The 12,320-nt window shown below is 39.7% G+C and overlaps 1 protein-coding gene across 1 annotated transcript; it reads right to left on the minus strand.

The window, feature by feature from the left end:
* Positions 1-3,732: 3,732 nt before the first annotated feature.
* On the minus strand, positions 3,733-5,198 carry LOC107881428 (uncharacterized). Its single transcript, XM_089055646.1, has 4 exons — positions 5,083-5,198; positions 4,908-4,982; positions 4,628-4,764; positions 3,733-3,877 (listed from the first exon to the last, which is right to left on the minus strand). Exons 1-4 carry the CDS (start codon positions 5,089-5,091, stop codon positions 3,865-3,867), a joined length of 234 nt encoding a protein of 77 aa, XP_088911772.1. The 5' UTR covers positions 5,092-5,198; the 3' UTR covers positions 3,733-3,864.
* Positions 5,199-12,320: the final 7,122 nt, after the last annotated feature.

Below are 12,320 nucleotides of genomic sequence, written 5' to 3' on the forward strand. Positions count from 1 at the left end.
CATAGACAAGGACAATAACAAGAACTGGAACCTTGAGAACAAAGAGGATGCGTCAGAAGATGATTGAGTGAAACCAAGAGACCTGGAGAGCCTGAACACAATTTATCAAACCAGGCCCAGGGAGCTGTTTGAGGCCATACAAGGACTTTTGAGTTGACACACATGATTCGGAAAGCTTGGATCACTGAAGCCAGGTGGTGATGCATGAAGACTTCTTCCTTTAAATCACCATGAAGGAAGGCATTACTAATATCAAGTTGATGCAGAAACCAATTGAATTGCACAGCAAAAGTTAACAAAATTCTGATAGTGGACAGCTCGCCACAGGACTAAAGGTTTCGATAGTCCAAGCCCTCTTTTTGATGAAATCCCTTGGCAACGAGCCGAGCTTTATACCTGTCAATGGTCCCATCAGGCTTTTTCTTGATTCTAAACACCCATTTACAGCCTACAACATTCTGGGATGAAGAAGAAGGAACCAAGATCCAAGTTCCAGTTGATTGGAGGGCATTAAATTCAGCTTGCATGGCTGATCTCCATGCAGCAAATTTAGAGGCTTGAAGATAGGTTGTGGGGACATAATCAAGAGAAGATGATAAAGGGTGTTTGGTAGCAGTGTAAGCTTTAGGCTTAAAAATGCCATTCTTTGATCTAGTAACCATAGGATGGATATTTTGACCTGATAAAGAGGGAGAAGAGGAGTGAGATTGCAAAGGGCTGAAATTGTGTGGTGATACAATTGCACTAGAATTAGGAGGAGAAGAGGAGGGAGATTGCAAAGGGCTGAAATTGTGTGTTGATACAAATTCACTAGGATTAGGAGTATGTGAAGAAGGATGGATGGAGGGAGAACTTGGGAAGATAGAGTGTGAGTTGGGAATGGGAAATTGCAGGTCAAAAACAGGAGATAAAGGAGGGATAGAATTAGAGGGGGATGCAGACTTGGCAGTAAAGGGAAATGACTTCTCATCAAATAAGACATGCCGAGAGATATAGACCCTGTCAGTGATCATGTCTAAGCACCTATAACCCTTATGCTGTAAACTATATCCAAGGAAAACACACTGCTTGCTCTTGCCATCAAGCTTAGAGGAAACATAAGGTTTCAACCAGGGGTAACAACTACAACCAAAAATCTTTAGCTTAGTATAATCTGGTAATGTATGAAATAAAAGCTCCCATGGAGATTGGGCAAGACCAGAAATAGGCAACCTGTTGATCAAGTAAGTAGCAGTGGATAGAGCTTCAACCCAATAGAATTTAGGAACATTAGAAGCCACTAACAATGTTCTAGCTGTTTCAACAAGATGCCTATGCTTGCGTTCTACACAGCCATTATGCATTCTCGGTGTATGAGGACAAGGCTGATGAGAAATACCATGCAAATTAAGATAAGACTGAAAAGAAGCACTAGTGAATTCACCCCCTGAGTCAGAACGAATAGCCTTTATTTGATTACCAACAGATTTTTCCACATATGTCTTGAAAGTTACAAAGGTAGAATACACCTCAGATTTCCTTCTCAAAGGAAAGAACCACTATATCGGGTGTAATCATCCACTAACAGCAGGTAATATTGAAAACCACTCACAGAAGTTACAGGGGCAGGTCCCCATACATCACAATGAAGTAAAGCTAGACTATGGGAAGTAGATGAACCAGCAGGGTGAAAAGGCAGTTTATGATTTTTAGCTATAGCACAATCTGAACAGAAGAAATCAACAGAGGATTTACCTTGCAGGGCAAGCTTATTACCAGTAAATCACTTTTGAAAAATATTGGAGGAGGGATGACCCAATCTACTATGCCAAATCCGCACCGGAGCTTTAAGGTGACAAATGTCTGAAGAAGAAATGGAAGAAGCGGGACCAGTGAAGGAGAGCTTTGCAAAGGATAGGATCCATCTCTAATCTGGTCCCCGCATAAAGCATCTTCCCCGTAAAACGATCCTTGACAAGGGATCCATCAGAATCAAGAGTCAATGAACATGAATTGTCTTTGACAAATTGAAAAGCAGACAGCAAGTTGTGCTTCATTTGAGGAACATGAAGGACATTTTTCAACTTAAAGGAAACTGGGAGTATGTAACAAAGAGGAACCAATATGGTTGATGGACAGACCTTTACCATCACCAATATAGACTTTGTCTTCACCAGTGTAAGGAGATGAAGAAGAGATGTTGGAGATGTCATTGGTAATGTGAGAAGTTGCGCCAGAGTCAATGAGCCAGAAGGAGAGGGCTTTGATGTATAGTGCGCACACATTGCAAAGCAAGCTTGGTGGGAGGGATTTTACCGAATTGCGGATTCATGCGATCATAGCGATCGATGGCCTCATGACTTGTATTTCCACAAATCTGGCAAGGAACACGAGCACCGGAGGAAAAGGAACCACGAGAGTTGGAATTATGACCACGATTGAAACCAGAAGGGAAGCCAGAGTTGTGGTTGCCTCGATGAGAGCGTAATTGTAGTTGCCGATTATGACCATAGTTGCCCCGATTGTTGGAAAATTGATTATTCCTGCCACGATTGGAATTATATCGAAAAGAGTTGTGAAGCGGTGGATGTTGAGCAGCAAATGCGAGGTGTGTAGGAAGAAAGGCGGTGAGACTTGGGCCGAGAGAGCATGAAACGGTTCATGGTAACAGAGGAAGCAATTTTCTTCCGTCGAGTCATGGAGAGCTCCTTTGTGAGTAATAAACCATGTAATTCATCAAGAGAAGTTGAAGAGAGACGAAGCATGATAGAATCAATGAATGATTCAAAATCATCAGGAAGCCCAGCCAGTGTAGCAGCAATAAGATCGCGATCCGAAACCGAAGCTCCGGCTGCAGTGAGGGAATCAGAGATTTCCTTGAGCCGTCAGAGATAATCACCATTGTTTGGGAGCCTTTCAATATTCAAGACGAGAACGAAGGTGATGAATATGAGCATCGAAACACCACCAAAGCGCCTGCTCAAGTTTGAGCCACAGATCTCTAGGACGAAGAAACACCAACAGTAAACGGAATGACTTCCTCAGAGAGGGTTGAATTGAACCAGATGAGAAGATTCTGATCCTTCTCATACCAACTTTCATAAGCAGGATTGAGTGATCGATCTGGTAAAAATGGCATCGGACAAGACTCAGTTCCATCAACAAGTCCAAGAAGCTTGTAGCGACGAAGAATTGGGGCAAACAGAGCACACCAAGGCAGATAATTCGAACGCTTGAGCTTGATCGGCACCATGCTACCGATGTTTTGAATTGTAAGAGAAGTGTAGGTTTGGGACGAATTAGGGTTTGAAAAGGAAGAATTGGGAATCGAGTGGGGATAGACGGAATCGGAGAAGAGGATTCAAGAGGTGACGCCATCAGAGATGAAGGAGACAAAGAATCAAGAGAAAGAACAGAATCCAATTGCATGCACAGAGATCAAACCAGAGAGTAGAGCACGAGCGGAAGAGACTAGGATCGAAGAGTGCCGTGAGGCAGTGGCGAATGATACCATAAAGAGAAACAAAGAAACCAGAGGAACAAAGGAAAACAAAAGAAAAGTTTTACTGAATAATCCTCTTCTCATTTACTGAATTTTCTTACATAATTACATTTACATTTTAGGTGTATATATATAACCAAGGCTGTACTAAGCTTTCCCTAACAACCTGCTGTAACAAACATAACAGCATAACAGACTAAAAGAGCTGTCATGAGTCATGACTTGGCATCTTTATCTTTAAATACCTGCGTTTTGGAGTGGTGGTTTCCTCTTTGTGTCCCGGGTTTGTGTATGAGAGATGAGGGAGGGCTGAGGGAGGCAGCAGAGAGAGGTTTCCTTTTCGCATACCAAATGATAACTGCTCTCGAGCCTTAGCATATGCATCAAAAACGTTGTCTGTTTCAAGCAAAAAATTCGATTCATTCATCAATATGCAACATTCTCACATTTTCGGGTTTGTCATCCAAAAGAACTACTTCATATGCATAATGAGGAATATCATTAGCAGACTAACCCCACCAACTCCGCATTGAGTTTTGATCACGACTCTCTAATTATTAAGTCTTACCTCATAGATCATATTTGCAACAAAATCACAAAAATCATAAAATATGTAACTATTTGATTGGAAGGTAATCATTTTAATATCAATTGAGAAAACCATGTTCGTCAAGTTATTTCATTGCAACTAGATGCTTACGATTTGCCTAATTTTTTTTTTCAAGGATGATCTATGAGTAAAGACTTGAAAAATCAACAATAAAAGAAAAACCCTTAATAGTCACTGAAATTAGTTGCATAGGATGAGGTGGCTAAAGGGCAACATCAGTGGCTAATAGCTAACAGCCACAGTTATTGGTGACCATTGTGATATTAGACACTAATAGTACCTCTAGCCATTCTGTACGACTGATGTATAGTTAAACTACTAATGCTTTTTCTTGTAGTGACGGTTTGTATAGTTAAACTACAATAACAAGTGAGTCCTGGAATGATCACATTACTAATACTAAATTCTTAAGGATATTGTGAAAGCAGCATGCCATAATTATAGTACCTAGGTGATGATATAATCTTATAGGTCTTTTATTATCAACGAGAAGACAAAAGTCTTCCAACCACAAGCCATCCCTGGAATTAACTGACACTGTTACTTCGAAATATCTCATCACATCGGCATCAACTGCCTCCAGCAGTAGATCATAGTAAGAATCATATTGTAGCAAGCCAACATGTTTCCTTGCTAACACCCTCAGCACTCTCACAGACTGCAGTTGGATATTCTACAAGAGATGCCAAATCATTAGACAGATATCAAACGTGTCAATAATAATCCACAAAACCATTAGCAATAAAGAAGCTCTTCTTAGGAAAGACTAAATCTTGCATATATTGTAGTAATGCATTTGTACAAAAAAAATGAAACCCTTTTCTTCCTCAACTCTTCGATGGCGAAACGAGCAGGTCCTAGTCCTCCAAAATCCAAATGACAATAAACTGGCTGTGAATTGAATCATGAGTCTATCAACACTTGATATTTGAATTGAATTGCAATGAAAGTGAAGGCAATAACATAATTAATACACACACGCATGACGCACCTCTTTCATAAGCGATCCAAGAAGAAAAGGATTGCTTTTTTGATCCGCTTTGTTTTGATCATGGACGACCCCATAATAATCAAAAGGGTGATGAGGAGAGGAACAAACAGTAGGAGTAGGCCTCATCATTTGGCCCGCGGGCTCATTGGCGATGGGGGCCCGCCCGGCCCATTGGAAAAAGCCCGCCCGCCCGTTATGGGCTTTGAGATGGCCGCCCGCCTTGGCCGGGCTAGGCTTGGGCTTGCAGGTCTGCCCGGCCCATAGGCCCGCCCGATTAAGCCTAAGAAAGCCCGGCCCGGCCCACCCACAAAAGCCCGGCTCGTTAGGCCCGCATATATATATATATATAATTATGTATAAATAAGAGTTTAGGATTAGGATTATATCACTTAAATCACATATATAATTTGTTTCATTTCATTTACTTTTCTTTACTCATTCCTAGTTTATAATTGGATGATTAGCACATTAATTTGTGTCAATTATTAATACAACAATTATATATATATATATATAAATAAGATGAACAATATATCATATCACTAAACATAATCATATCACGAAACATAATCATTACTACTACCACCAAATATAATCATGTTTTTCTTGAACACATCACCAAACATTTACATATTTATTTATACCATCCTTTAAAAAATATCTTTTTGATACTTATTATTTTTTTAAATTATTTCTTAAAACGTATTATGGTCTAATTATGTAATAACCTCAAAAATAATACTTTGTTTTATTATTTTTGTGGAAAATCTTATTAAGTTGTGTGACTTTATTGAGTATTTTATGAATTTGGTTTGATGTGAAAATATTGGAATTAAGTGAGTTTAATATCAAATTTAGACTAAAATGCCCTTATGATTAAGTTTATGATTTTTTTCGAATGAAGTAGGCCCGTTTCGGCCCGGCCTGTTGGGCTTAGCCCAGCCCGGCCCAATGGGCTTTCTCAAGCCCGACCTATGGGTCGAGCTTGGGCTTTGAATTTTCTAAAAACCCTGCCCGGCCCGCCCGATATTTTCTCTCTCCTCTTAAAGCCCGGCCCGCCCGACCCAAGCCCGTTAAATTTGGGCCGGGCTAGCCCTGCCCGCCCATTGACGAGCCCTAAGTAGGAGAACTCCCACCCATGATAAGTGTTCCATTGTTGGGAATAAATCTACTCCTACCCAAGCACGACTAATAACCATAACTGGGCATCAATGAAATCACACTGATTAATAAGCCATATATATAGCTAGAAAATCTAATAATACAAATAATAGAAACGATTATCAACCCATCTTCCTGGCCGTTCAACCATTGCCCATGGCCTCTAACAAAACCAAAAGGGAGTTTCTTTGCACCTACCGCCTCCAAACAGAGAAAAGGAGCGTGTGGCGTGAAAACGCCTAGACCCTAAAGAGAAAGGTCTCTCATCGCCGCTTCATGCATTCTAAAAACAAAACGATACCGTTTTATCTACTGTAAGCCCAAGGCCGTTAACGAGACCCCTCACGCATTTTGAACAAAATACAAGCCCAGTCAGAATAAAAGGAAGAGTAGATAAGCCCCATAGTAAATTTAGGTTTGTCCATTTGGCATTTTTGTCTTTAGGAAATCCAAAAATAAATAAGGGCATTTTTGTTCATTTTAGCTTCTTTTCAAAATATTTCTCTCTTTTTTGGCCTTTTTCAAATGCCCCTTGAAACTTGATGTCGGCATGGGTATTTTGATAAATTTAACAATTTAAAATTCAAATTAAATATAAAAATGCTTGAAATTATTTAAAATAGGTGAAAAAAAATTAGGATAAAAATATCTCCCTTTTTTTTTTGGGGAGCTTTAGTAATATACCCAAAATAGGGGCTGGAATTATAAAAAAACCTTACATGGAATGCACTTTAGAAACACATCCAAAAACCATTTACTACATATGAAATTAGTATTGAAGTTCCTATAAATTACATATCTGTCATTGATTAACTTAAAACAAGCCCAAAACAAAATTCCCAAAAAAACTCAAAACAAGCCCAGCGAGCCCATATCAAATTTTTTTGAAAAAACCCAAACTTAGAATAAAATTTGTAAAAAAAAAAATTTGTGTTGGCAGACATTCAATATTTCCCAAGTTGGTTTTGATATTAATTTAGGCACTAAAAGTCTGTTAACTATGATGATGTGGCAAGGGTATCTTTGTAATCTCATACACATGGATCATTATCCACCAATTAAAGGGGTGATGTGGCAAGTAGAGCCCACCTCCACATATATAAGAAAATAATAAATATCCAAACCCCACAAAACTAATTTCTTTTTTAAAGATTATTATAGTCATAAATAGTTTTTAACTAATACATAGATCCGTCCTTGCATTGACAAGCTCGAAAACCATTGTGTCCGTTGCTTCCCAACATCCTAACCACCCTTGTGTCATGAGCAAACGACCACCATGACGCGCCTCTTCATCAAGCCTTGGTTTAACTTACCTCGCTTGACCATGGGTTGGTAACTCACTTTGCCTCCTGCCGTTAACTCTGTCTAAGAGCACTTCCACCCACAAGGGCTAAGTCTAAGGTAAGGGCAAGTAAGGGCTGCCACTATTCATGTGAATAGTGTCAGCCTTTGCATTTGTGGTTCCACCCATGAGGGCAAAGTCTAAGGCAATTACTATTCACTTAAATTTATTTTTTATTTTTTATACTTAAACCATTGATTTTGATAAGTTTTTCGGAAAAGATTTTCAATTCCCAAGTTTAATATTTATCATAAAATCCTCACATAAAAATCAAGATAACATTTTCGGATAAAATTTTGAAATTAAATTGGTGTGGAAAGTGAATAATATTCGTAGTATGTATAGAAAAATTTCCAGAATTTTTTGATATTTTTTTCAATTTTTTTAGCCAAAAATTGGACAACCGTTGGATTGTGCAAGATTTTTTTATCGGAGGCTCTAGGAGAAGCCACATGGCTTGTAACCATTGGGTAATGTGGGCTGGTAGGTCCAATAGTAAAAAAAAATTTGAAAATCAGCTGCGACGTCAACAGCCCAGGCAAAACTTGCCCTTGAGCCTTCAGAGTTGGTGGGACCAGTGGAACCCAATCTTCTTCCTCGAGCTGGAGCATGCTTGGGCTCACCAGAGCCTTTCCCCAGTTTGGGTTGTGCGCTGGACGTGCTCTAAAAGTCTGTTAACTATGATGATGTGGCAAGGGTATCTTTGTAATCTCATACACATGGATCATTATCCACCAATTAAAGGGGTGATGTGGCAAGTAGAGCCCACCTCCACATATATAAGAAAATAATAAATATCCAAACCCCCCAAAACTAATTTCTTTTTTAAAGATTATTATAGTCATAAATAGTTTTTAACCAATACATAGATCCGTCCTTGCATTGACAAGCTCGAAAACCATTGTGTCCGTTGCTTCCCAACATCCTAACCACCCTTGTGTCATGAGCAAACGACCACCATGACGCGCCTCTTCATCAAGCCTTGGTTTAACTTCCCATGATACCCCATTTGGATAATCAAGCCTCACCTCACACTCTCTAATTTTGGCAAGTTCAAATCAATTACGGCATTCAAAAATTCTGGTTTAAGTTAGACTGAAATTGGAATGTACCTTGAGTTTCTGAATTCAGAAATATGTTGAGATTTCACGCTTAAACCACATACAAGATAAATAAACAACATTATTTGTACTAATATATTAAGTTTTTTTGTTTTTTTTGGGGGAATTGCTCTCTTATTTTTGCCACCTTAAGTCAATCTTATTCTCAATCCCCTGTCTACTTTTTCTAGACTCTTCCATCTCCCCTCCCTCTCTCTCCTCCTCCTCCTCTACTTTTTCTCATTTTTACGTGCGCGTTTTTGCCACCTAAAGTCTGTGTTGGCTAGATTGGTCTGTTTAGACCAGTTGGTGTAATCTGTTTCTTGGGGCTTTGCCTTAGAGCATCTCAGCGCTATTCGGGCTAGGGGAAAGGCTGCCCGACGCAGCCGAGTGCACTCAGGCCCGTGAGCCCGATTTGGTGGCGGGTCCCACGAGCCCGAGGAAGCCCAAGGGCAGTCTTGCCGGCTAAAGCCGAGGCGTTTGGCGTCAGCGCCGACGCCCGGTAAGTCAAATTTTTTACCGTTGGCGCGTGTAATTCCACGCGCCAAAAAAATTTGCGCGCCAACGCCAATCGACATCTCCAACGGGCGGGTGCCACGTGGCGCGACGGGACTCTCGATGGAATTTTTCCAACCGACGGTCCTCGTTTTTGGCTAAAAAATTGCAAAAAAATCGAAAAAATCTGAATTTTTTTTTAAAAAATACCCAAAATTCTGTATTTTTTCTCTATAAATACCTAACCAATTTATTTACTTTCCACACTAAAATCTTCATACAATTTCTTCTCCATCCCATATTTTTACTCTTTACTCACATTATTCACTTTCCACACCAATTCTTCATACAAACTTTTCTCCTTCCAATTTTTTTGTTCATCTCCACTCACATTTTTCACTTCCACACCAATTCTCCATACAAACTCTTCTCCTTCAAATATTTTTTACTCTCTTTCTACTACTTTCCATTTGTATAAAACAAAACAAATGGCATCTTATATTGAAGTCGGAGGCTCGTGGTCAACGAATGAAGATATTGCGTTGTGTCAATCTTGGGTGAACATTAGTCATGACCCTATCACGGTAATGAGATGAAGTTTCATCACATGTGGAGCAAAATTCATGGAGAATTTTGTCAAAGATCGGGTTCTATTCGGACCGAAATGGCGTTGTCTAGTAGATGGAAACTTCTTAATAAAGAGTTAGGGAAATGGAGAAATGCCTTGACAAAAGCAAAGGCGAACATTCAAAGCGGTCAAAATTTAACCGATGAGGTAAAATATTTATAATTGCCATTTTAATCAATTCAATGTCACTTTTTTTTTTGCATATTCTATTTGTTTTTCTTGCATAATTTCTTTTTCTTGGTGCACCTTTAATTTGTCTATATTTTCTTGCATAATCAATTTTATTTTTGCATTTCAAAATAGTTTATATTTTCTTGCATAATAATTTTTGTTTCTTGCACTTCCAATTATTTATTTTTAATAGATGGTACAAGCACAAATGTGGTTCGGTGCCATGGGGCAAGGCAAAAAGTTTCGTGCATTTCAATGTTGGGAAATTGTGAAGGATTGTTCGAGATTCAAAATTATTCCCACCGGTCCGCCGGTTGTGATGAATGAGATGCCACTTCACGATTCAACATCAACCGATTCTCCATTGGACTCCCCAATGGAAACGGAGTCACCATTTGTGCCACGTCCGCCAAGACCTATTGGGAGAAAGGCGCAAAGGCCAAGAGAGGGGCCACTTCACCAATGATTGTGTACAATTATTGAGCATATAGCTAAGAGCGCCTCACTAAGAATGGAGAGAGACTTGAAAAGAGATGAAATGGACAAGGCACGAGAGGAAGCATTTGTTCTCCAACAACAAATGGCACAAGAAAAAGACATAGAGGATAGAGAGATTAAAATCATGGCTATGGATACGAGCCATATGTCTCCCGAAACAAAGGCTTATTGGAAGCAACGAAGAGATGTCATGAGGAAAAAACTTTTCAATGACGACGGACCTAGCTGGATTGGTTAAATGATGAAAACCATTAGGAAGCAATTGAAACACCTTTGCCATATGTTGTATTGTTGTATTGTTGTATTATCCTTTGTTGTTGTATTGTTGTATTTTCCTTTCATTTGTTGTATTGTTCCTTTATCCTTTAATTTGTTGTATTGTTCCCTTTTATTCAATCAAAAGCATTAAATTAAATGACTATTTATTAAAAACATTTGAGCATCAAAACAAATATTAATTCAAAAAAACCTTCATTGATTGCAAACAACACACAAAACAAACCATACATAAAAGCATAATAATAAAAGCCTAATTCCAAAAAAAAAACCACACACAAAATGAAGCATAATTAAAAACAAGGGTAATTCCAAACAAAGCACTAATCTTGACTTCATCCATTGTGATTGCCTTTCATCTCCCACAAGTGCTCGATCAAGTCACGTTGACGTATCTCGTGAACATATGAAGATTGCATTTCTTGATACCGATCAATCATGGGGTTGTTGAATTGACCATCCCGAAGTATTGGTTCGGGCTCCAGTGGTAGTCCATTTGGTCCAATCGCCTTTCATATATTCTTGTCAACGATGTGTTCATTGGATCGGGTTCAAACACCTCTTCAGCATCATAGTCATACTCATCCTCCACAATCATGTTGTGAAGGATGATGCAAGTCATCATAATACTCCGCAGCACCTCCTCATCTAGCATCCGAGCAGCACCTCTAATAATTGCCCAACGAGCTTGCAAGATACCGAAACACCTCTCCACGTCTTTCCAGTAACCTTCTTGAAAGGAAGCAAAGTTTCTTTCCTTCTCGGATTGGGGATTCGGAACTGTTTTCACGAATGTCGCCCACCTAGGATAAATTCCGTCGGAAAGGTAGTACGCACGAGTAAACGGTATTGTTGATTTGGTACGTGACTGGGGAATGACCTCAGACCTCATCGAACACCGATTGACCAAGGACATTGAGGTCATTCGAGAACCGCAACCCCAGAAGAAGGCATGCCAAACCCAACAATCGAATGAAGCTACGGCCTCCAAAATTATACTTTTTGGCCCTTCCGATTCCCCTTGCCAAAGAGGACAGTTCTTCCACCTTTGCCAGGCATACAATCGATGCTTCCAATCATTCCTGGAAACCTCGGGCCTCGCCTTTTTGTAGAAGCCGTTGCAGGTCTCTTGGCGTTGGTTTGCGAAGGTACTCCCTCGTGTACAAATTTTCCACTGCATCACAAAATCTCACCAAGCACTCTAGGACAGTAGATTTTCCCATCCTTGCAATCTCATCCACCTGCTCTGCAGATGCCCCATAAGCAAGCATCCGCAAGCATTTGTCGTTTTGCTCGGATAAGACCTACACCCAACAAAGATCATGCTTTTGAATGAAGTATGTGTCGTAATTACAAATATCATGCATGATTTTTTGGAACAAATGTGGTTGCATTCTATATCTTTCTCGAAACTTAGAAGCAGGATATAACGGATTTGGGATAAAATAATCCTCCATGAGATTCTTACCGAGACTCCCTATGTCATCACATTCGGGGCACGAGGACGACGGTTTTGCCTTGATTGATCCATCATACACACCGCTGCTGCAAGCAGTAGTTCCTC

The sequence above is a fragment of the Prunus mume genome, linkage group LG1, assembly GCF_029339155.1.
Source record: "Prunus mume cultivar Tortuosa linkage group LG1, ASM2933915v1, whole genome shotgun sequence".
NCBI classification, from domain to species: domain Eukaryota; kingdom Viridiplantae; phylum Streptophyta; class Magnoliopsida; order Rosales; family Rosaceae; genus Prunus; species Prunus mume.

Bases quoted from the DNA above. Each gene is read 5' to 3' on its own strand.
- LOC107881428 (XM_089055646.1), bottom strand. The intron at 4,765-4,907 runs GTTTCATTTTTT...CATCTCTTGTAG, and splicing joins AAGAGTTGAGGAAGAAAAGG to AATATCCAACTGCAGTCTGT.